The 23,303-nt window shown below is 65.2% G+C and overlaps 2 protein-coding genes across 4 annotated transcripts in view; both read left to right on the top strand.

Moving 5' to 3' along the window:
* The window catches only part of RGS12 (regulator of G protein signaling 12), a 60,679-nt gene extending 47,680 nt beyond the window's left edge, over positions 1 to 12,999 (top strand). The window contains exons 12-16 of the mRNA XM_081812702.1: positions 1,143 to 1,239; positions 2,807 to 2,886; positions 3,255 to 3,408; positions 4,768 to 5,229; positions 12,482 to 12,999. Coding sequence (XP_081668828.1) covers positions 1,143 to 1,239; positions 2,807 to 2,886; positions 3,255 to 3,408; positions 4,768 to 5,229; positions 12,482 to 12,708 — 1,020 coding nt within the window. The 3' untranslated portion in view covers positions 12,709 to 12,999. The remainder of the gene's footprint in view (positions 1 to 1,142; positions 1,240 to 2,806; positions 2,887 to 3,254; positions 3,409 to 4,767; positions 5,230 to 12,481) is intronic.
* A 1,576-nt stretch (positions 13,000 to 14,575) lies between these two features.
* Positions 14,576 to 22,164, top strand: HGFAC (HGF activator). Of its 3 annotated transcripts, none has more exons than XM_031035421.2 (14): positions 14,576 to 15,006; positions 15,548 to 15,728; positions 15,860 to 15,956; positions 16,213 to 16,292; positions 17,004 to 17,126; positions 17,215 to 17,346; positions 17,480 to 17,590; positions 17,687 to 17,861; positions 18,077 to 18,162; positions 18,828 to 19,083; positions 19,970 to 20,109; positions 20,470 to 20,610; positions 20,697 to 20,845; positions 21,722 to 21,897. In XM_031035421.2, the coding sequence occupies exons 1-14, from the start codon at positions 14,941 to 14,943 to the stop codon at positions 21,857 to 21,859; spliced, it is 1,875 nt and encodes a 624-aa protein (XP_030891281.1). In that variant the 5' UTR covers positions 14,576 to 14,940; the 3' UTR covers positions 21,860 to 21,897. The 3 variants fall into 3 exon arrangements, with proteins under 3 accessions (XP_030891281.1, XP_030891282.1, XP_030891280.1); XM_031035422.2 differs by lacking the exon at positions 21,722 to 21,897 and adding an exon at positions 21,904 to 22,164 and having other exon boundaries at positions 14,578 to 15,006; positions 17,215 to 17,298; XM_031035420.2 differs by lacking the exon at positions 21,722 to 21,897 and adding an exon at positions 21,904 to 22,164 and having other exon boundaries at positions 14,578 to 15,006.
* The last annotated feature ends 1,139 nt before the right edge of the window (positions 22,165 to 23,303 follow it).

Raw genomic sequence — 23,303 nt, 5'->3', positions numbered from 1 at the left:
AGCAGGGAGCCCCATGCAGGGCCCGATCCCATGACCTGAGATCACGACCTGAGCCGAAATTTAAGACTCGGACGCTTTGACTGAGCCGCCCAGGTGCCCAACAAGTATTTTTAGGATTTTAATTTTTCTCTGACTTGGGCCCCCCTTGTTAAGAAGCCTTGAAATGAGTGAGAGGACCACGTTAAGTTGTTGACAGATATCCTGAGGGTAGCCTGAAGCCCCTTCCCCAGCTGCTGGTCAGAGAGGGACGTGGCCTGGGCGCCCTGCTGCTTACTCTGTTGAGATTCTGAGCTAGCACTTCACCCCTCTGGGCCTCAGTCTCCCTATCTGTAAACTCGGGTGAGTCTTGGGAGCATGCCCCTGGGCTTGTTCCCGGCTGAGCTGCGTTCGGGCTGCTGAGACCCTGACTGGGAAGAGCGGGTCCACTGCCTTGGGGCTCCGGCCACGGAGAATTCTTGTGGAGTGGGTCGTGACAGATGCGGCCTCTTCAGTGAATGGTGCCCACCTAGGGCAGGAAGGTGGAGAGCAGGGCAGCCCTGTGAGCTGGTGCTCCGTTTCCTCATGGCCGGCGCCAGGAGCTGGCCGCCACTCTCCGACGTGGCATCTGGTCACTTTTATTGTTCTCCCGACTGACGGAACTCAGGGAGCCGACGAGTTCAGGGTCCTTTGTCTAAGTAGTCGGCAGGGGAGGCGCTCTGCGTTCACCCCTCACCCTCCAGCCGCATCTGAGGGGCAGGGGGGCGGGTTTTCGCGCACACCTCACCCAGGATAGGAGCAGTGCGCAGACTCATGCCAACTTGACGCGATATTTAAAGCGTCGGCTCTGTGGACTGAGATGTCCGCAGCATTCACAAGCGTTCCTTCCCCCGGGTCTCCGATCCCCGCGGGCCGGCCAGGGCTTGGAGGCCGTGTTCTCTGTGGCAGGGGCATGTGGCCAGCCCCAACATGGTCCCATGCGTGTTGGCTGGGCACCTGTGGGGTGCCCTCTGAGGCAGCCCTCCAAGGTGCTAGGACCTGGGGTCACCTGGCGTGTGACTCCATCATACCTGGGATGGGCTTCCTGTCAGCAGCTGGACCACGCACAGCCGTGCCGGACAGTTCTGACCCGGGTGAGTGACTCGATGCACCATCTCTGCCTCTAGAGTGGAGAGAAGGAGCCTCTGGACCTTGGCGCGCCCATATCAAGTCTGGATGGGCAGCGGGTCATCTTGGAGGAGAAGGAGCCCTCCAGAGGAAAAGGTAAGCCAGGCCTCGAGGCATCCCTGGTCCCCCTGGCCTGCTGGGGCCCCCTTCTCTCTGCCTCCTGAAAGCCCCCAGCCCTGCTACCCCAGTGGTCTCATTTAGGGTCTTACAGGGCCTGGCAACCCCCCTGCCATGACAGAACTCAGCCCTAGCTGGGCATCTGAGGGGCCCAGCCCGGTCCAGGCCTGTCTGCGGGCCAGAGGCAGTGGGACCAGGAGCAAGAGGGCCTCGCTCGGGGATCTGCCCGCCTGCTGACAGGTGGGGGGGCGGTCCTCTCAGCTGTAAGAAGGGGCGACAGGCCTGCTCGAAATCCCCTCCCCATAGGATTGCGCCGAGGTTCCAGCGCTCCCTGTGTCCAGGGCTTTGGCCAGAGAGTGCTTCCTCCTGGGAGGCCTCACGGTCGTCTGCCCGCGGGACATAGGCCCAGCAGATGAGGCGGTGGGCTGGTGCCGTCAGCGGTCCCATTGTCGCTTGTGTGCAGGGAACCGGGAGGTTTACACAGCCCTTTCCCTCATGCTGCTTCTGCCGTGACAGGCCTGCCCTGGGGACACTGGGGTGCCCATAGCCGGTGCCCGACCTCGGGGCCAGCAGTCAGTCCCCCACGCTTCACCCCTGATGCTCCTCCTCAGAACACCCAGCCCCCTTCTAGGCGGAGGGCAGTAGGAAGCGTGTCTCCTGGAGAGGGCTTTCTGGAACCTCCTACCCAGTACCCAAGCGAGGAGATAACTCTGCAAGGAGCTGTGGGTGCCGCTTTGGGCGGTTTCTTCCCTTTCCTGGGCTTCCACCCAGCGAGGCTGACTCTGCTCCACAGTGTAGCTGGGCTCACTTATCTCTGCCCCTTGGCGGCCCTCCGTGCTCGTTCCTTCTCCTCTCCCCCCTCGTTGCCGAGGAGGCATCTTCCTGGGCCCACCCTCGGTTCTAGAGAATGCTGTGCTCTCACTCTGGGGCCTGGTACCCGGCCCGGGTGGGGTGAGTGGCCCGAGCAGGGCGTGGGCCTCCCTCAGGGTCTGGCAAGGTCAGACCTTCCGGCCTGTTTGTACCCAAGGGGGTGTGACGGGGTGCTGCAGGCAGGAGCCACCTCGGAGCGCGGTTAGTCCCCTAGTTGATTCCGGGCCAGAGGGGTGGTCTTTGTCCCTCTGGTGCCGGCAGAAGCCAGCCTGCCGTTCCGACGTGGGGCGACGGCCGTATTTGAAAACATGTCGTAAGCGTGAGACTCTTCTGCTTTCTAAAGAACATTCGTACCAGACAGTACCTGAAATGAGCTTTTCTTCCGCCACGCCTCCACAAGTCCCCGCGCCTGCAGGGGGGACCCGCTGTGCCTCCTGCGCACGTCTTCACATGATGAGCATTTCCTGCCCCGATGTGGCGGGTGGGAGACCGTGGTCTTTGTCCCTTCGTCCTGCACCAGGGGTTTGGCCCATATGTGCGTCTTTAATATAGGATGTCTTGTACCTTGGGCTTCTCTATAGCTTTCTCTCAAAAACAATAGAAATATGATTATATTTGAATGTTCGGGTGGATTTGCAATTCGCTGTAATTATAAAGCATGTTTCATTATGTTTAGTACCCACAGAGAAACAGAAAAGTGCACCAGCCAAACAGAATGCAGCTGTAAATTCCAGTTCCAGAAATCACTCGGCTACGGTAATTGCCCTCTGCCCTCGTCCGCATGGGTCCCTCGCTGCTGGCTGGCGCAGCTCGGGCCGGGCCCCTCACGCTCCTCCGTGCGCCTCCTGTCGTGCCCAGGGGCTGTGCGCTCGGGGCCGGCCCCGCACCCTGCTCCCCGTCTGCTGCCTGGCTCCCCCGACCGTGGGCTGGCTCTTCCCCTGCGTTGGGGGGGCGGTGCCTCACGCTCATGCTCTTGTTCTTGTGACCTTTGTCACTGAGATTGGTTTTTCCGCAAGGCACGTAAAGTCTGTATTTCGGGGGGTGCTTTTTGTCTCTAACTGATGGATTGTGTGTTGTCATGTGTCTGACGTGTAAGCAGAACTTTGACTTTCCTTCTAATGCAGGGAGAGGAGAGAACACTAGGCAAGTCTAATTCTATTAAAATAAAAGGAGAAAATGGAAAAAATGCTAGGGATCCCCGGCTTTCAAAGAGAGAAGAATCTATTGCAAAGATTGGGAAAAAAAAAAATCAGAAAATTAATTTGGACGAAGCAGAGGGTATGTGTACTTTTTACAACTTCGGCGTTTTCTAGTGAATGCGATGTTAGTCTTCCAGGGCCGTCACTAGGACTCCTCTGAGCCACTGACGTCAGAAGGACGCCATCCTTGTCACACTGAGCTGAGCATGCCCCTCGCCCCGGGTCCGTCTGGGGCTGCTGTGCCGCTTCCCGGTTGTCAGACTGAGCATCGGGCCCCTTAGCGGCCAGGGAGTGCCCTTGAGGGGGGCAGCAAGTGGTCCCCAAGGGTCTGCCTGTGCCCTCCCCTCCCCAGCTCCTACGAGGGGTCAGTTAGTGTCAGGGGGTGCGTGTCAGGGTCACCAGTGGGGGGGGGCGCAGGTGAGGGGGCGGCAGCCAGGAGGGCCCTGGACTTGCTGACCTTGCCGGCCAGAGGCCCCGAGGCAGGTCTGTGCCTTAGCCTGTTGGCTGGATGCCCTGCCCTCCCTGGGCCTGCAGGGGAGAGGGCGGTGGCCTCAGGGACCCAAGGAGAGGTGATCTCTTATGGAAACTGCTTTTTCTTCTGAAAGCTTCTAACGGCAGAATCAAAACTAACAGCTGTTACTGGGACCTGAATTGTGATCCAGGGAGTGCTTGCTAGGCCGCGGGGCCCACAGCTAGCTCCCCATAAAGGCCAACCTGAGCCCGTTCACCCCCCTCCTTTGGCCGTTGCTGGCCACCGAGGAGGCAGAAGTAAGACACAAGGCTCCCAGCCGAGAGCCACTAAGATTTGAGGTTTTAAAGTCCTTGTCATTCTTCAAAGAGTATCATTTAAATGCTAGAGAAAGCTCAGCTTAGACTCCTCCTACTTTGAACAGTGAACTCCATTTACGGCTGGTGGTCGGCCCAGGTAAGGAGGCAGGAGCTCTGGGGGAGCCAGCGAGGAGGCTGGAGGCAGAGGTGGGGGAGAGAGTGGGGACCCCGCCAGGACCACGCTCTGTCAGGAGGTGGTGACCTCTCTTGGGGGGACTGTGGGCTCGCTCGTGCCTCAGGTGGCCTCCGCTCAGCATCACAAGGGAACCGGGATGTAGGTACAGGGCTTCCAAGGTTACTCAGAAACCCCGGGCTGGAGTATGGACGATGAATGTGCCTTTCGAAGCGTCCTCACACAGCCGCGTCCAGTCGGGGGTTTTGGTCTATTCGAGTCTGGACTTGAGACAACTGAATTCTCGGGGCGGGGCCTTCCCTGCAGCTCCGGGGGCAGAGAGGGTGCCGGATGGAGGCGCCTGGGTGGCCCGGGCCTCTAGTTTCCGGGGCAGTGGGACAGCCCACGACACGAGCTTTCTAGATGGTGAACTTTTTGCAGTGCAGGCCTGGGTGTGGGTCTCTCTAAAGCTTGATCCATGTGGGTTTTTTCCACTAGAGTTTTTTGAGCTCATTTCCAAAGCTCAGAGCAACAGAGCAGACGACCAGCGTGGGTTGCTGAGGAAGGAGGACCTGGTGCTGCCCGAGTTCCTGCGCTTACCGCCCGGCCCCGTGGAGCTGGCCCTGCCCTCGCCCACCGCCGCCAAGAGCTTTGGCAAGAGAAGCTTGACCAGCAACGGCAAGGAGAAGGCTCCCCGGCCCCCAGAGTCCTGGGGGCCCACCCGACACTGCCGCGAGAGCCCCGCGACCAGCCCCAGCTCGGCTGACAGCCCGCCGTTCAGTGCCCCCCAGACCCCCTCGCCCCACTCCCAGGAAGCCGAGGACGGGGGCGTCCAGACCATGGAGGGCGAGCACGTGGCTGACCTGACGCTCATGGGGGAGGGGGACATCAGCAGCCCCAACAGCACTTTACTGCCGCCCACCCCCACCCCGCAGGACTCGGCCGGACCTCCGAGACCAGGTACCTCTAGGTTTGACCCCCCTGCACACCTTTGACTCTCTGCTCCTCCACTGTCCGCCCAGTGTTATCCACTCCGTTTCCAATAAAAACAGAAACAGCTGTGGTAAGTCCCCCTCTACCTAGAATCCTCGCTCTAACGAGGTTCCAATGTGACCTTTGTTGTCCTGCTCACTGTGGGCCACCTCTGCCTTTTCTGAAAGGAGCGCCCCTGCGTGTGGCCAGCATGGGTCCTGGAGGGGCCCGGGGTGAGAGTGCCGGGGCCGGGCGGTGCTCTGGGAGGGAGGTGCGTGTGAGCGGTGTCCGCACTGCCCCCCAGCCTCTTCCTCGCTCCCGTGGCCGGGACCGCCTCCCAGCAAGGCCCGGGGAGTCTCCGAAAATGTATGTGCCACTCCTAAAATGTGGATAGCTAGCATTTTTCATGTTGCAGTCTCAAGACTGGAAAAAAAAATAGCATCTGTCTTGAGCAACCGGGAAAGCCCCGTGTGATTTGGGGGAGGGAGCGTGCTCTCTGGCCCCGGTGCTCCGTAGGGACGGCTGCACACGCCTGCCCGACCCCGGCAGACCACGGGGGGGTGTGGCCCCGTGTGGGCCGCGCTGTGGCTCCGTTCCCAGGGTGCCAGGGGAAGTCCTTGGGGCTCCCTGGCCCGGAATAGGCCTAGGCGTTCCTCCAGACAGACGCTGGGATTCGTGGGTGTGGAGCCGAGCGGTGTGGGCGCCCGAGAGCGGCAGCTGCCCGGGCGTGAAGCGGGGCTCCCGGCCTTCCAGGAGCAGTTCTGTCCTGCTCCGAACCACGACGTGTGTGCCTGCATCCCCACCCCAGCCCCCCGTCCCCCGTCCCTGGGCTGTAGACAAGGAGCCTTTGCAGTGGACACTTTGACGGGGCCGCTGGTGGCTGTCCTTTCTCCTGTGTGTGCTCGGTGACGCGTGGACCCTGACGCCACGCGTGTGGTCTGCTCTGGGGGTGACGCCAGCGCCTCCTTGGCTCGGCCCGGCCCAGGATGCCGCTGGCAGTCCGAGTGTGTCCCAGGACCGGGGGCCCGGGAGGCATGTGTCGCGGTGTGTTCTGTACGTATGTCCACATCTGGGCACTCTGGGGACGTGGGCCACGTGGGCAGGCTCCCCTGGCGCCCTCCCCGAGGCCGCGCACGGACGCCAAGCCGGGAGGAGCCGTGGTCTCTCCCCGTGTTGCACTCTTGCACGTCTGCGCTGTGGCTGACTTTCCTTTCTGCTCTCGTTTGTAGACGCCCCCGTGTCCCGAGTCTGTGTTCTTCCAAGAGTAATAAACTCTGGAGCTTGTCATCGGACTGGTTTGAAGCTCTCTTCTTTTGCTTTTGAAAATTCCTTTCCACTTTCAAGGGGTTTTGCCTTAGTACAGTGGCTCCTAAAGGTTCGCCCTTCACTCAGGGGGTATCCCTGAGCACCTCACGTACACCCACAGACACGGCCGGGGAACGGAGAGCAGCGCGAGGGGGCCATTTGAACGACCCCGGGAGGCCCCTCGGGGCTGCAACCGGGAGACGCAGCACCACGCTCGGGCTGCGCGGCGGCCTGATGGGAAGGGGCCCCCCTCTCCGAGAGTGCTGATGGCCTCCGTGCTCAGGCCTCCCCCGTCTGCCGTCCCCTGCAGGGGAGGAGAGTCTGGGCGCCGGGTGGTGGTCAGTGAGGCTGCGCGGCTGAGCTCAGCGGCCCGCTCCTCCCAGCCTGGAGCCCGCGGGGCTGGCCGGCCCTGGGTGGGGCTGCGCGCTCCGAGGCGGTACCGGCCGTCTGGCCCACGCGCTTGCCCCACCGGGGGCTGTTTGCCCACAGAACAACCACCAGCGTGGGAAGTGCAGCCACGCTGGGCTTGGCCCCCGGGCATGTCGCAGTGGCCGCGCACTGTCGGGCGAGGGCAGCTGTGCGGGAACACGGGTCTTCCGCGCACCCTGGCCGGAGCGGCCCCTCGGCCAGCACGCGTGCCCAGCCCCCGGGCTCGCTGCTGTGCCGAGACAGAGGGGCTCTGGCCACGGGCCAGGGGAGCGGGCGGGCCCTGAGGCGTGGTGCGGGTCTGTGACGCACGCGTGTCTCCCTGGAGCTGGCGAGCCCATCTGCTGGGAAGGGCCTTGGGCTTGAGCTTCCTTCCGTGCCACACACTCGGGCCCAGCTTGGCGAGGCCGGCAGCCTGGAGGCCTCTGAGTTAGGCTCTTGGTGGGCTCTCCGTGTGGGAGAACCACTGGCCCCATAAGCCGTGTGTCAGGCGCCCCCACGTTGCAACGAAGGGGAAGCCACCCCTGAGATTCCTCCGTCGAGTGGGGCAAGAGCATCTGTCGCACCCCTGGGGCCGCCGAGGGGCACCGAGCACTGAATTTTATTTCTCAGGGTTTAGAAGGCAGAGCGCACCCACAGTTACTCTCACCAATTCTCGAAATTGCTGTGAAATATTTCTTAGCAACATGGTGGTCACCGAGGATCGGTTCAGGGTGAAGACGCGGGGCGCTGACGCCCCTGGGCCCTTGGGCTCTGCAGCTCATGGCCACGTCCGCGCCGTGCAGCTAGTTGGGCGGCTGCCAGCATCGGGCCCCCAGGTGACGGGGGGGTGTCCTCCTGCCCGCCCTGGTCCGCAGTCCCCAGCACCCATGCACAAAGAGGCCCGTCAGCACCCTGCCTGGCTAGAGGACGGGGTATTGGGACGGATGTGTGGACTGAGAAGTGAGTCCAATGCAGAGGGCCCCTGAAAATGAATCCTGTGGTGGCTTTGACACTGATTCCCGGCTGTTTTCTTCATTGTTACCTACCGGGCTTCCAAGGACACCCTGGGAGTTTGTGGGCACCCCCCGGCATTTGCGGTCCTGGGAAGGACCAGCTGGGGAGGTGCGCGTCCTCAGGTCCCAGCAGAGCCAGAGACCGATTCCGAGTGTGGGCCCTCCACGGTCCACGCCCAGGGTGGTGCTGGCCTCTCTCCAGTGCGCGAGGAGATGCCTGTGTCCACGTCCTCAGAGAGGGCGTAGGAATTATGTCCCACAGGGCACCTCCTCCCGAGGGAGCAAAATATATCTGTGGAGCTGAGTGTTTGGTGAGGGCGTCCAGAGCGGCCCAGGAGCTGCCTTCAGTGCGGGCCGGTGGCCCCAGCAGCCCCCGCCTCAGCCCGGCCCAATGCTCAGGTGGCGTCGGACCCAAGGCGGGGCTTCACTCATGAGTAAAGGGTCATTGGCCAGGAACCCCAGGGTACAGGCTTGACCATGTGGGATTTGGGAGAGGTCTTTGCAAGGGGACACCTGGAGCCCTTCCCCAAAGGGCTGGGTTTAGAGAAATCTCCCCTCAACTGGCCCTCGGTCCGAGCGATGGACGGGCCAGAGGGGACCGGGAGGGCCCCACGCCCCCTCCCCTCACCCGGCGCCAGGCAGGCATGGGAAGAGCCCAGCTTTCCTCGCCGCTGTCTGGCCATACTGGTGTCAGGGCAGTGGGTCAGGGTCCTGGCTGAGCCCCTCCCAGCCCCTCCAGGAGGCGAGGCCCCTGGGGACCCCAGCAGCCAGCGGCCCTTAGCAACAGTGGGGCCCTCGGTGACCACATGGGCACGGCTGCACCCCTCCCAGGAAGGGGTCCCCGCACAGCCACTCCGGCCCGGGGTCTGGGGGGCTCAGGTATGAGGGGTGCTGTTCCCTGGCTGGGGCAGAAGTCGTCCCCACTTGGATACCTCCGCCAGCTGTCCGTGTCCAGGGTCCCCAAAGGCACACCCAGTTCCCAGAGTGGCGGCTCTCTGGGACCCACTGCTCACTTCCTAGCAGACACCTGCAGCCCTTGGTCCCTTCGCACATAGCCCACCCAGCAGGGGTCGCGGGGGCCTAGTAATGTGGTTTCCACGGGAACAGACCTGGAGAGTTAACCAGAGGCCACGGCCTTGACCTTGGCAGTGAAGGTAGCCAGACCACATGCTCTTGGTGTGACTGCAATCCCGGGAGCCCGTCTTCGTCTGGCTGCTCAGTGGTCAGCCCCCCTCGCCCCTCCCTTCCCCCAGCCACAGCCTTGGTGTGTCACCCCTGCTCAGCCCCAGATGACATGGATGCCCTGCCTTACCGCAGCTGTGTCCAGGACAGTAGCCACGGGGAGGCCTCTGGGGACAGCCGTGCACATGTCCCCAGCCCCGGGCGCCACCTCCTATTCCCATGTCCCTCCCCACATCTGCACGCGTCCCGTCAGTTCTCTCTCTCCAGCAGAGGTCTGGCCCTTCCCTCTGGGTGGCCGAAGGATCCCCACACTGAGCACCCCTGCCATCCGGGGGGCAGACAGCCCAGTCCCCCCCAGTACAACCCATGCCGTGCACAGGGGTGGCCGGCTTTCTCAGGGACACGTCGGCGCTAGGGGCCTGCCGCCAGTCTCAGGACTGGAAGTTGTCAGGGGGCAGCCCTCTGCCAGGGAACTCGCCAGAACCCCCCTTTCCAGCAGAGCAGGTTCTGGTGCTCTGGCCCTGCTCTGGCTGGAAAGGACCTGAGCAGACCTTCTCCAGCTAGATGCCTGGCTGGAAGCCTCCACAGGCTTCCCGGGGCAGACGGTGCTGGCCCAGCCCCGTCCCCAGACCCCCAGCACTGGCTAGGACAACCCCATCCTCCCAGGGGCCATGCTCCGCGCCCCGCTGTCCCTGCCTTGGTCTGCTCTCCCTGACTCCTGGGTCTGAGTGGAAACCACAGGCTCCCGTGGTCCTTAGCGTGACCTACCCCCCCCCCCGGCTGTCCCCTGCTGTCCTGGACCCCAGCTACAGTGCCCACCCGGGGCCAGCACTGCTGGGGCTCCTGCCTGCAGCCCGTCCCCAGGGCCGCCCTCTCCATGCCCGCACCTGGTCTGGCCCTGAGACTGCTTGGTCCCCATTCTCCCTGAAGACGTCCCCTCCCCTCACTGTGTGCTGCCATGTGCTGTGGTCCAGGCACCCAGTAGGTGCTCAGTACAGATTTGCTGAATGAAGAGCTTTAATCCAGACGTAGTCCAGTGGACCTGGGGGTCCAAGTGGAGGGCTCCCTTGTGCATTTCATGGGCTAGAACCAGGGCTTTGGTCGGGATTGTCCCTGCTCTTTCCCATGGGGACCCCGTCAGCCTCTGTGAAAGTGGGCCGAACGGGGTACCCAGGGCCAGCAGAGGCCTTGGGAGGGCCTGGAAGGGCCAGGGGCCAAGGGCAGACCCTGGGGTCCCTGTCCCTGGTCCTCTCCCCTCCCTGCCAACTTTCCAAGTCAGCTGTGCCCACCTCTCCTTGTGCTGTGGGAGCTTCACAGAGATGTCAGGATGGCCTGCCTGGAGGGACACCCAGGATCCAGCCTCACAGGTGACACACAGCATGGGGGGCTGAAGTCCCAGCAGAGCACCTGGAAGCCAGGGAGGGCTCCTCTGGGTCAGGAAGGGCCGCGAGAGTTGGATCCTGAAGGAGAGCTTGGAGGTGGCCAAGGGGTCAGGCCATGTCCCTGGACCTGGCCCTGCCAGGGTCGCCCTGTGCCATGCTGTCCCCAAGAGGAGGGTCCTGGCTCTGTGTCACACTCTCCCGATGCAGAGCCTTGGCGGCCTGAGCAGAGCTGGTACTTAGCACAGGGAATGCTAGTGGACAAAGGACGGGGTGGCCCAGGGAAGGATGGACCACAGACAGCCGGCAAGGGGCAGCCGGGGCTCCCAGGGCTCCCAGGGCTCCGGATTGCAGTCATGCTCCAGGATGGTCAGGGCGCAGGGTCTGCGGTGCCCCAGGAAAAACAAGGGTCCCAGAGCCACCCGAGCGGGCAGGACACAAAGGTTCTGGCTCCAGCATCAGGTCTGGGTGTGTGAGGGACCCGGGACGGAGGACCTTAATGAGCCTCGCCACGAGTAAACCTCACGCCCAGAGCAGAACCAGGCTGCCTTTGGAAATGGCTGCCCCCGGAGCCCGGCCGGCCGGGGAGCGCCGATGAGGGCTCTGGGCCGGGAGCCGTTCTGGGGCGGGCCCTGGCCCAGGGGCTGTGACACACGCCTGTTGCACAGGGCTGGGTCCCGCCACTGAGTCACGGTTCCTGGGGCTGCCACTACTCAGGAGAGCAAGTCTGAGCAGGGCAGGCAGGAAGGGCCCGGACTGCAGCCACCGCCCCCTCCCCCCTCGTGACACTCCCGTCCTTGGCCCAAGGACCCACCTGATGCCCTGCCCCCAGAAGCCGTCCCGAGCCCACTGAGCTGCCCGGGGGCCCGTGGCCAAGGCCTGACCGCTCCCTGCAGCTGTCTGTCTTCCCGGGGGTCCGTCCGGGGCTGGACGGGAGAAGGCTGGGCTCCTGAGCCTGAGTGGGGTCACAGGCCCTTTAACGCTCCAGACACATGCTGGTTGAGGGGGCCAATCCCTGCCTCTGTGCCACCCCAAGTACCAGGCGAAGACCAGCCCCGCCCCATCATGTGTGGGCCCCGCAGCCTGGCATTTGGGGCCTTGGGGACCCAGTGACAAGCAGGGGATGGGGTGGATCCCAGCCAGCCCTAGCAGAGTGGCTGTTGAAACGCCTAAAGGGCTGTGCTGTGTGGACCCTCAGACCTCCGGAGGGCAGTCTCTTCGGGACCTCCCCCACATGGTGCCACCCCCACGGGATCTGCCTGAATGGGACAGGCCCCGAGCAGCCCCGCTGTGGGACAGGGGGTGACCCTTCAGGCCAGGTGCCCGATGCTGACGTGCGGAAGGCCCACCCCCACCCAGTGCTTGGTCCTCCCCACCAGTCCCCACCAGCCAAGGCACAGATGCCCCCCCCGCAATCCCCCCGCATGGCCAAGGGCCCTATCCCTCCCACTTACACCTCCCTGAGGACCCCTTGGCCTAAGGGTGAGCCCTGCAGACAGCCCAGCAGGAGGATGCGGGGTAGGGTGGGTTGGGGACCTCAGCAGGTGGCTGGCTGAGCTCTGTTTCTGAGTCCACGTGGAGGCATGGGGGGCACAGGAGTGTCTGAGGGGCACGGGGGACCCCACTCGGGGTCCCTGCCTTCGCTGTTCCCTGTGACTCATGCCTGAAGCCCCCTTGGCTGGCCCCCCCTTCACTGTGCAGCCCCTCTGTGAGGGCTCCTCGCTGTTAGGAGGGTCTGGGGGCTTGCAGAACAGGGGCTGCGGGTTGGCGCTCTGAAACGGCTGTGTTGGGGGCAGACCTGGGCATCCTGCCCCTGGCCCAGGGCAGCCGAGGTCACCGATCACCAGTGTCTGGATGACGAGGGTGGGGTGCGGTCTCCTGCCTGGGGTGCTTGCAGGGCTGCAGAGCCCAGGGCAGGGCAGACGGGTGACAGTCTCTCTCTTCTTGTGACAGGCGGCAGGGCCAGAGGCAGCCAGGGCCTCCCGGTCAACACCATCATCGACGTGGACCGCGTCGCGGGCTTGGCCCCCGGGCTGGGCAGCAGCGTCCCCGGGGTGCGGACAGGCCCCCAGAGGTCATGGGCCAGTGGGCCTCTGACAGCAGACCTCCCTAGCCTGAGCCCCGTCCCGGGTGGGCCCGCCAAGCCCAAGGCCAGCCCGCACCATGCGACCTTCGTCTGAGGCTGCCTGAAGCCCTCCCTGCCCCACCGGCTGTCCCTCCTGCCCCCGCATCGGCGCTGCCCCACCTGGACATGTGCGGGCGCCCGTGATCTCGGGGGTACAGCCCCGAATCATCCTGAGGGCCTTGGAGGGGCCCCCTTGGCCACCCTGCCTTCGGGAGCCAAACCAGGAGAGGGCAGGGTGGCCCGGCCTCGGACACTGGCCACAGCTCTCTCAGAGGGCTCCTCGGACCCTGTCCCCTCCTGCCTCTCGGCCTCCAGTCTTCCCTCAATAAATCAACTTTGGGGATCCCCCGAGTGTCAGCCTCGTGCTGGGTGCGGGGGTCACAGGCCCTGCCCTCAGGGAGCGTATCAGGAGAGGGGTCGAGGAGGCAACGGCTTCTGGTCCTGAGGTCAAGGGTGGGCAAAGAGAATGAAGCCAGCCTAACGGGGCTCGAGGCTGTGGTGCCCTGGAGGGTGAGAGGAGGCGGTCACGTCGGCTTCCTGCCTGCCCGACAAGTCAGTGCAGGGCCCTGGGGGTCAGCCCACGAGCCACGCTGCGCCCTGTGCTGTCCTGCCTGGCTCTGGGGTGCCGCAAGCCCCGCGCTTGGCCTCGTTTAGAGGATGCTGTGACACCCTTCTGCGTCCGTCCATCCGTCCGTGGAGGGGCCCTCACTGAGGGCCTGGGTGGTGTCGGGCCCGGAGAGCGGCCGGAGGAGCCTCGTCAGGAGGGCGCGCGGGGGGCTAACTGGGGGACAGGGCCGCAGCGGGGTGTTGGCCGAAGCAGGTCCCGTCGGCCACCGGTCCAGTCGCCTTGGTGGAATCCCAACGTGGAGCAGCTGAGCGCCCAGGGACCCCGCACCCCTCTCTCCACAAGTTGCTGGGAAGGGCCCAACCTGCGAGTCCTCGGCAAGACCACTGGGGTGGTTCTGGAATCTTCTAGGGAGCAGTGCTCTGGGAGGGTCCTTGGGAGGTGTCAGAGGGAGGGGGGGCCCAGCACCCATCATGTCCCCGCACCCACCGTGCTCCCCCGCCCGCACCTGATGCTCGTGCCCCCCGAACGCTACACCCACTACCCACCAAACTGGGTGCCCCCCAGTTTCCAGTCTCCCTCCTTTTGTACAAATGACAAAACGGGGGCCCAGAGAGAGTGGTTTGGGGGTGCTCAGTGAGGTGGCTGCAGTGCCAGGCTGATCCCTCGAGCAAAGTGAGGGCCAGCCCGCACCTTTGCTCTCTGGGGGAGCCGAGCTGACTCATGGGGAACCCGTGCTCGGAAATTGCTGAAGAGGTTCTCCTGGCAGCTCTGCCTGCGGCCCCCAGGCATGCGTTCTGGGGTCCGTGGCCGTGGACCTGCTGCAGTTGTGTCCAAGGGGCGGTGCCCCCACCCCAGGTCCCAGATGGAGAGAGCAAGGCGCATGCAGACCTGGGCAGGACCCCAAGCCAGGTCTCTGTGGCCCCTGGTGGGCCCGGGGGCCTGTCTGAGGCTATTCTGGGGACGAGCTAGGGCTCGGGACGGGGTGCGGGCAGCCCTGGCCAGAGGTGGGGACAGCACATGTCATCCAAGCTGTGAGGGGGGAAGCCCAGGGCTGAGGGAGTCCAGGGGTGGGAAGGCTTCCTGGAGGAGGTGTCCAAGGGGGTCCTCCCAAGGGGGAGGGCACATTCCTGGGCACCCTGCAGTTAGGGCTCTGGTGCTGCTCCCCTCCCCAGCTCTACCCCCATGAGGGTCCCCATCCTGGGGTCAGTGTTTGTCACGCTCAGCCCGGTGCGTGCACACACACACACACACACACACACCCCGTGCCTGGCCTCTCGCTGGCTGTGGGGCTAGCATCCACCCTCCAGGCCTGGGAGGCGCACCACTCACAGCCACTCCGGTTACCGAGAGTTCACAAACAGTGGCCAGCCCTGTGGAGAGGTGGGGGCCGGAAGCCGGGGCCGAGAGTCCGGGCCCCCACTGGCTGTGTGTCCTGCAAGACTTCCTGGAGGAGGCTTCCAAGCTGAGACCCGAGGACACCGTCAAGTGCAGGACCAGTGTGGCAGATGCCAGAGGGGCCAGCTGGGCCGGGTGGGGTGAGCTGGGCAGCAGATACGGGGGCCATGTGGGCCCGGCGTTGGAGGCAGCCGGGGTTAATCATTTCCAGGTGGCCTTGACCCCACCCGCCTGGTCGCTGTGTTCCCGGCTGCCCCTCAGGCCAGCCCAGGAGGAGCCACGGGGCGCGGGGCCTGGGGTCCCAGGCTTTGCCCCCTGCCGGGAATGGCCCTGCTCCTGCTGCTGCTGGTGCTGCTGGTGCCTTGCGGGGCTCAGCCCCAGGCTGGCAGGGTGAGCACTGACCCCAGGGCGCTGTGACCACGGGCTCCCTGTGCCCGCTCTGGGTCCTGGGGCCGGGGAGGGCCAGGGAGGGCCGGGGAGTGGGTGAGGGGCCCAGCGTGCTGCCAGCTGGCTTTCCGGCCTTCCGCGGGCCAGGTGGGCGTGCTGGGCTGGCTTGGGGGACAGGAGGCCTGGGGTCTGAGGGCCACTCCCCTCTCTTTGGGCCGCTTTTGGGTCCCATTATTTGGGGGAGGCGGAGGGACCTCTGAGGGCCTCACGGCTGCTCTCGTCCATCCCCCAGAAGAGATCCCCAGGATTTGAGGCTGGAAGGCAGGGGTGCCCCAGCCTGGGCAGACACAGAGCCTGCCCTGGCTAAGCCTGTGGGCTCGGCGGGAGGGGATGGGGACAGCCAGTGGCCAGGGTCCCCTTGGTTTCTGCTCTAAGACCTGAGGGCCCCCATATGGCAACTGAGGATGGGGACGGCGACCAGCCAGCCAGCGTGGCCTGAGTGTGAGGGGGGCCACCCCATCACAGCCCTCTTGGCTCCTCCTAGAACCTTACAGAACCCCCAGAACCTAACGCCACAGTGACCCCTGGGACCCCCACGATCCCTGTAACCTCGGTGACCCCTGGGACCCCAGCCACGAGTGCTCCAGAGGCACAGGGACCCCATGGTAGGGGGCTCACCCCCCCGCCCAGGGCAGCTCCCTCCGGCAGCAGCCCTGGGGGCCCAGGTGGGTCAGGAGGGCTTCCTGGAGGCGGTGGGCTACACCTGGGCGGGAGGGTCGGGAGGATGGCAGGCGGCTGCTGGGGAGCGGGGTGTGCGATGTGGAGCCCCCTGACCCCCCCTGCCCTCCCCCTGCAGTGCTCACGGAGGACGGGCGGCCCTGCAGGTTTCCCTTTCGCTACGGCGGCCGCATGCTCCACTCGTGCACTTCGGAGGGAAGCGCCCACAGGAAGTGGTGGGTCCCGGCTGGGGGCGAGGCCGGCAAGCACAGACCGCCAGCCTCCCTCCTCCAGGTCCCCGCGGCCCCTGTCCACTCCGGAGACCCTCCTGCCCTCCACCCTCCCTCCTCCAGCCTGAGCCCCGTGAACAGCCGGGAAGGAAGGCCTGGGTGTGACCAGGGCAGAGCTCCGGAGCGTTCGGCGGGTGCCCTGCCAGAGGCGGGCTGGGGCGCAGGTCTCGGGGCTGGGACCCACCTGTCTCCTCACCCCCAGGTGCGCCACCACCCACAACTATGACCGCGACAGGGCCTGGGGCTACTGCGCACAGGTCTCGGTGCCCAGGGAGGACCCAGGTGGGTGCTGGCGGAGGGGGGAAGGGGGTGTGCTGGGGGGTTGCTGAGTCCAGGCTGGGGGTGGGGTGAGTCTAAGGGAGTGCTAGGGTCAACCTGCTGATGGGGGTGGGAGCCAAGGGGACAGAGCTGACCTGGGATGGGGGGTCCTGCCTGGCGTGCAGGAGGGGACCTTGGGGTTGACCCACTGCAGCCCTGGGGGCCTGGGAAGGGACAGAGGAGTCATCAGCCCGGGGGATTGCAGGAGCGCGGGGGTGGAGCCCCTCCCAGGCAGGACCCTGCCCTCTCCTGGAGCCACAGGGCTGCCTTGGTCATTGCTGGGACCAACGCGCCCCCTGGTGGTCAGGCTGGGCCCCAGGGCTGCACAGACAGAGCGCGGGACAGAGACGAGGGCCCATAGGGTCTGGGTAGGGGGTGGGCGCTGACAGCCCTACCTACGAGGGTCCCAGGGCACACAGGAGGGGACTGCGCTGCCTGATGGGGGGCTGGGCTTCCAGGGTCCTGGTACAGAGCCAGAGGCCTGCTTGCCCAGGGTCTGAGTGCTGGGACGACAGGGAAGGCCTGCTGCACCCCAAGGAATCCGGAGGGGCAGCTTGAAGGCGGCAGGCCCGATGGGGGCACGGCGGGCCTTGGCAAGCAGACAGGGTCTGGGGCGGCCGTGCTGACGGGCCGGGTTCTCTCACACCTGCCCCCTACTCCTCCGCGTGTCCCCAGCCGCCCCGGACCCCTGCGCCTCCAGCCCGTGCCTCAACGGGGGCTTATGCTCCAACGCCCAGGACCCCGAGTCTTACCACTGCACCTGCCCCATGGCTTTCACAGGCAAGGACTGCAGCACAGGTAAGCAGGGCCAGGTCCTGGGAAGATGGGCGGGGTGGGGGGGTGCCTGCCCGAGGGCAGCAGTCTGAGGGTGCTCCGCGACCCCCAGAGAAATGCTTCGACGAGACGCGCTACGAACACCTGGAGGTGGGCGACCGCTGGGCCCGAGTGAGCCAGGGCCAAGTGGAACAGTGTGAGTGTGCCGGGGGCCGGATCCGCTGCGAGGGCACCCGCCACACAGGTACGCCATGGCCGGGGGAGGGGCTGGCCCGGGGCCCCCCAGCCGCAGGCCCCAGGGGGACCGGCGCCGACCCCGCCCTCAGGCGGCTGGCATCCTCAAGGCCCGAGGCCTAGCTTCTGAGCCCTCCCCACAGCTTGCCTGAGCAACCCGTGCCTGAACGGGGGCAGCTGCCACCTCATCGTGGCCACTGGGACCACCGTATGCTCCTGCCCCCCGGGCCACGCTGGGCGGCTCTGCAACATTGGTGAGTGGGTCGGCCTCCTGGCCCCGTGCCCTGGGGCCGGCATCGAGGTGGACACAGCCTTGGGCCCGGGCTCACTGCACACCGTGCTGCCCACAGTGCCCACCCAGCGCTGCTTCGTGGGGAACGGCACCGAGTATCGAGGCGTGGCCAGCACGGCGGCCTCGGGCCTCAGCTGCCTGGCCTGGAACTCGGACCTGCTCTACCAGGAGCTGCACGTGGACTCGGTGGGCGCCGCGGCCCTGCTCGGCCTGGGCCCCCACGCCTACTGCAGGTCAGCACAGGCCTGGCCTGCCCCAGGCCACCTCATCCAGGGTGGGCAGGGTCTGTGCTGGGGCCGGAGGTCAGGCCCACGGGGCCCCAGGCCACGGTGTCCATCTGCAGAGTCAGCCAAACGCTGCTGGGAGGGGCGGGGGTGTCAGGAGCCCCAGCCTGCAGGGTTCTCCCATGTCCCCGGCCCCGGCCCACCCGCCTCTCCGTGCGCCCCAGGAACCCAGACAAGGACGAGAGGCCCTGGTGCTACGTGGTGAAGGACAGCGCGCTCTCCTGGGAGTACTGCTTCCTGGTGGCCTGTGGTGCGCGAATGTGCAGCAAGGCGCGGCCTGGCCCCACTCCCACGGGGATCACAGCCGTTTTCCCTGCGGCCTCCCCTCTTTGGAGGACCACTGCCCCCTCTGAGAGATGGGGAAACTGAGGCTCCCCGGAGCAGGGCTCACCCGAGGCCCTGCGATGGGCGGGCACCCGGGGTCAGAGCAGGCTGGCCCATCACAGGACCTCGGGGGCTCCCACCCAGCTTGAGCCGAGCTGACGGCTCCCAGGGACAGGGAAGTGCCAGTTAGGGGTGAATAATGGTTACCCTGGATCGGACCCTGGGGGTGGGCAGCTCCAAGAAGCCAGCCTGCCCTCCGGCCCTGTGCCCCCCGGGGCCACCTGACCGGCCTGGGCTCCGGGAGGGACAGGAACCCCTGCTAAGAATGCCACCCCGCTGTGGTTCCCACGAAGCACTTCCCACGAAGTGATCGATTTGGTCTTGTTCTCCCCACCGTACAGAAGAGGAAACTGAGGCTCAGAGAGTAGATGGTGTGGCTGTGAGGGCAGAGGGGGCTGAGCCCGGGCCCTTTTCCCGACGAGCTGCCTGGGGTTGGGGCGGGAGGCGGGTGAGGAGAGCAGCCGGGGCCACTCTGGGCGGGGCTGCGCAGAAGGAGCCCCGGGGGTGTGACCCGCTGACGTGTGCTCCCAGAATCCCTCGCCAGAATTCCGCCCCTGCCCCCTGCGGTCCTGCTGAGGCAGGCTGAGCCTGCCCCAGTGGGACGCCAGGCCTGTGGCAAGAGGCACAAGAAAAGAACCTTCCTCCGGCCACGCATCATCGGCGGCTCATCTTCCCTGCCCGGCTCCCACCCCTGGCTGGCCGCCATCTACATCGGGAACAACTTCTGTGCAGGGAGTCTTCTCCACACCTGCTGGGTGGTGTCCGCGGCCCACTGCTTCTCCAACAGGTGAGTGGCTCTGTCCACGCACCCCCCCCCCCGCGTGTTTCAGCCCATCCACCTGGCCACACACCCACCGTCCATTCCACATCTTTGTGCCCACCATCTGCCACCCTCCATCTCTCCCCCACCCACTCACCCATGCCCCACCTACCCTCCATCGCCACCCTCCCACCCACCCATCGGCCTTTCCTCACACACTGTGTCCCCACCTGTCCCCACTACCCATTCAGCCCCCATCTCGTTTTCCCGTGGCCCCACTGACCCCAGGGGGACACCTCAGTGTTCAGCCTGGTGCTGGGCCTGGAGGCTGCGGAGACCAGCCCCACCCCTGCCCTGGGTCACTGCCCCGTCCTTCGGGGGCAGTCCTGCGCTGGGGGGGGTGGGGGGGCAGGGGGTGAAGGGGGTAATGGGCAGGCCCTTGTCTGAGAAGATCCCATCCCTCCTGGACCCCAGACTGCACAGGTGGGGTCCCCCCCAGCAGGGACTCCGAGGCCCCACCCACTCGGCGAGCTGAGCCTTCTGTGGGCAGGCAGGCTTGGGCTGGCAGCTATGGGAGTGGGGGTTGGGATGCGACGCCCACCACCACACACCCAGAGGAGCCAGCCAACTCAGAGCAGGGAAGGCCAGCCCCTCTCTGCCTCCACCCGCTGTGATGGGAACAAGGTTCTCCATCTGGGGGTCCAGCCTGGGAGGCTCCCCCGGGGCCAGAGGGGAGGGCCTGAGGGGAGGGGCCTGTGCCGAGGGGCCCGAGGGGGCGGGGCCCGAGGGGGAGGGGCCTGTGGGGAGAGCCTGAGGGGCGGGGCTGAGGGGGAGGGGCCTGAGGGGGTGGGACCCGAGGGGCGGGGCCTGTGGGGAGGGCCTGGGTCGTGCTGCCACCGGCCCCCTTGCACAGCCCCCGCAGGGAGGACGTCTTAGTGGTCCTAGGCCAACACTTCTTCAACCAAACAACGGACGTAACACAGACGTTTGGCATCGAGAAGTATATCCCGTACCCCATGTACTCAGTGTTCAACCCCAGTGACCATGACCTGGGTAAGGCTTGGGACACGTTGGGGTGCGACTGGGCCAGGGATGTGTGTGCGCCTTGCACACCCCAGGCCAGAGCCCGGAGCGAGGCAGGGGGTAGGGGCCAGGCCGACCTGGGGAGAGGGGAAGGGAGGGATGGGGCGGGAAAGGAGAGAGAGGGGGGAAGGGAGAGGGGGAGGGGAGGGCAGCAAGGAAACCTGGTATGGCAGAGCGGCCTTGGCCTGGTGGGAGGAAGACCCGGCTGGCTAGCCTTGCTGAGCCCTGGGCCGGCCCTCCTGCTCCGCCCGGGTCTCCCAGGCCACAGCCCCTCTGCCCCCGCATGGACCCCCATGCCCCAGGCTGACCTCTGGTCTTTCTCTTGGCCAGTCTTGATCCGGCTGAAGAAGAGGGGGGACCGCTGTGCCGTCCGCTCCCAGTTCGTCCAGCCTATCTGCCTGCCTGAGCCCAGCAGCCCCTTCCCCGCTGGACACAAGTGCCAGATTGCGGGCTGGGGCCACCAGGACGAGAGTGAGTGGGGGTGGGGGCACCGTGCCCAGGGGAGCCGTGGCCAGCCGCAGGGAGCCTCGCCCAGCCTGAGAGCACCCTGTCCACAGACGGCAGTGGCTACTCCAGCTCCCTGCGGGAGGCGCTGGTCCCTCTGGTCGCAGACCACAAGTGCAGCAGCCCGGAGGTGTACGGGGCCGACATCAGCCCCGGCATGCTCTGTGCCGGCTACTTCGACTGCAAGTCCGACGCCTGCCAGGTGAGCCGGGGCTGCGCCCCAAATCCCAAGACTGCCTGCCGCCCCCGGGGGAGGGGAGCTCAGGGCTGAGAGGGACCGTGCCCTGCAGAGCCAATGGGGAGCCAGGACAGAGAGGACCCCCGGGATGGGCACCCACCTCTTCCGGAGGCCGGCCTGGCCACTGCACAAAGCCCTCCCAGCAGGGGAGACCGAGGCCTAGGGACGTGTGGGTCTCAAAGCCTGGACACGTCCAGCCAAGGGTGGGGCTGTCACGTGACACCAAAGGCCAAAGCCCTTTACAGCTAGAGTTCTTCCAAGTGGGTTCAGTTGAGCAGCCAATCCCAAGAGCTAGCGCTCATCAGGGGTCCACAAGCACCATCTTGTTTAGGCTGCAGGTCAATCCTGAGATGGAGGAGCTGCTTTACTTCCCATTTTATAGGTGGGGAAACTGAGGCCCGGAGAGGTCCCATCACTCTTCCCAGGTCACACAACTCAGAAGTGGCAAGGGGGGTTTGACAACTGGACCACATGAATACAGCAAGCACTTTTGGGGGAAGTCAAGGCTGGCTTTCTGGAGGAGGGGGCATTTGCACTTGTTTTGAGGGGTGAATTGGAGTTTGCCGGGGGGCTATTATTTCAAGTGGGGAGATCAGCCCAGAACACAGGGACCACCTGGTCCACATAGGGTGCGTGCTGGTGGGTGGGTTGGGGAGCCAGATTGAGGAGCACGTTCCTGGTCACAGAGTTGAGAGGAATCCATGGCAGAGCTTTAGGAACTGGAATGACTGGTCAGACGCTGTCACAGCAGCCTGGGAATGAGGAGACTTTGTGTCCGGGGGCCGGGGGAAGGTGGGATAGCTCCTTTACTTGGAAGTACCTTTGTTATCTGTCCCCCAGGCTGTCAGGAAGTCTGCGTTGGGAGCTCCTGGGGAGTCCTCACCAAAGGGGACATCTGAAACCCTTTGGGGACATCTTTGGAGTTGGGGTGAGGGAGGCGGAGCAGGAGTGGGTGGTGGGGGGTTTTGCAACTGCTGAGGAGCTGAGCCAGCGCCTGGCTCTGACCAGCAGCCCTGCCGTAGGGTGACTCGGGCGGGCCCTTGGCCTGTGAGAAGAACGGCGTGGCCTACCTGTATGGCATCATCAGTTGGGGCGACGGCTGTGGGAGGCTTAATAAACCTGGTGTCTACACGCGTGTGGCCAAGTACGTGGACTGGATCAAAGACCGGATATGGCCCCCTAAGCGGCCTGCAGATCCCTCCTGAGACAGCCCCCACCTCTGGGTTGGGCATCCTGCCTCCCCACGGTTCCCAGACTCATAACAATAAAGATGCTTCCAAGAACCCCGCCCACACCGCCCGCGCCTCTCAGCCTTCCCCCGGGGCCAGGAGCCCAGCCCACATTTATAGGTGGTGTGGCTTGGGGCCGGGGGTCCCGGGGCCAGCTCCCCATCTTCCCTTTCTCAGTGGAGAAGGGAGCCTACAGCCCTGCAGGGAGGGTCTGGCCCCAAGGCCCAGGGGGTCAGGGCATGGCACCTAGTCGACCCTCTCCTAGCCTACCCACCTCAGGCCACCCACCTCAGGCTGCTGGGGCTGGAGCGCACACACTCTGGTTGTCCCAGGGCAGGGTCCGAGTCAAGCAGCGTATGGAACGTGAAGACTTGAGACAGGTTATTTGGAAATACTTACTGGCCCTCATTTTGTTTCGAGAAGGTGCCCTGACTACAGCTGTCCCTTAGCGCTGTTTCCTAGGAGGAAGGCCAGAGACTCCTTCTCAAAGAAACCAGCAGGCCCGGATGTCTGGGGAGTGAAGGGCAGTGGGCCGCTACTGGGATGTACCTCCCGGAGCCACGCCGCGGCAGCCAGCTGGCCAGGACACCTGGGGCAAGGAATCAGAGATGCCTGGAAGAGCCCAGGATTCCGGGCAGAGGGAGCGGCAGATGCAAAGGCCCTGAGGCAGCGGGGTGGGGTTTCTCTGAATCAAAGTAAGGAAGTGTGGCTGGAGACCAGCAAAGGCAGGGATTGGGGGGTCAGGTTGCTGCGGGCTACAGTGAGATACTGCGTGTGCCCCAGGGGTCCCTGATGGGGCTTCAGCAGGGTGGACATGTGATGACCTGTGCGGCCAGGAAGAGAGGCCGGGGTGTGTGGGGGCGGGCAGAGAGGTGCTGTAGACAGCCCCCGTGCCCAGCAGCGGTGCCTTGGGGAGCTGGGAGCCCTGGTCTCAGGGAGAGGCCTGAGATGGCCCCACATTCGGTGCATCCAGACCCACACCCACCCATCCCGCTCTGGGAAGGGGACCCTCCTCAGAGCTGCCCAGAGGGTGGGGGTCCTCTGCACAGTCTCCACCCACCTCTCCTGCTCCTCCTGGACCCCCAAAGCCTCCTTCTCTCTGGTCACCTCCACAGCCCCCACCTTGGACCAGGTCTTCCCGCCTCTCTCTGAGGTGACAGGCCAGGACTTTCTCCAGGTCACTGCCCCCCCCA

The sequence above is a fragment of the Leptonychotes weddellii genome, chromosome 2 (genome assembly GCF_054177405.1).
Source record: "Leptonychotes weddellii isolate Sample4059 chromosome 2, ASM5417740v2, whole genome shotgun sequence".
NCBI classification, from domain to species: domain Eukaryota; kingdom Metazoa; phylum Chordata; class Mammalia; order Carnivora; family Phocidae; genus Leptonychotes; species Leptonychotes weddellii.
The sequence above is the reverse complement of the archived record's forward strand: the minus strand, read 5'-3'. Positions and strand labels throughout refer to the sequence as shown.

Coding starts and splice junctions, on each gene's coding strand:
- HGFAC (XM_031035420.2), top strand. CDS start 14,941: ATGGCCCTGCTCCTGCTGCTGCTGGTGCTGCTGGTGCCTTGCGGGGCT. Junction 17,347..17,479: donor CGAGGGCACCCGCCACACAG/GTACGCCATGGC, acceptor CCCTCCCCACAG/CTTGCCTGAGCAACCCGTGC. Junction 20,110..20,469: donor CCCCAGTGACCATGACCTGG/GTAAGGCTTGGG, acceptor TCTCTTGGCCAG/TCTTGATCCGGCTGAAGAAG.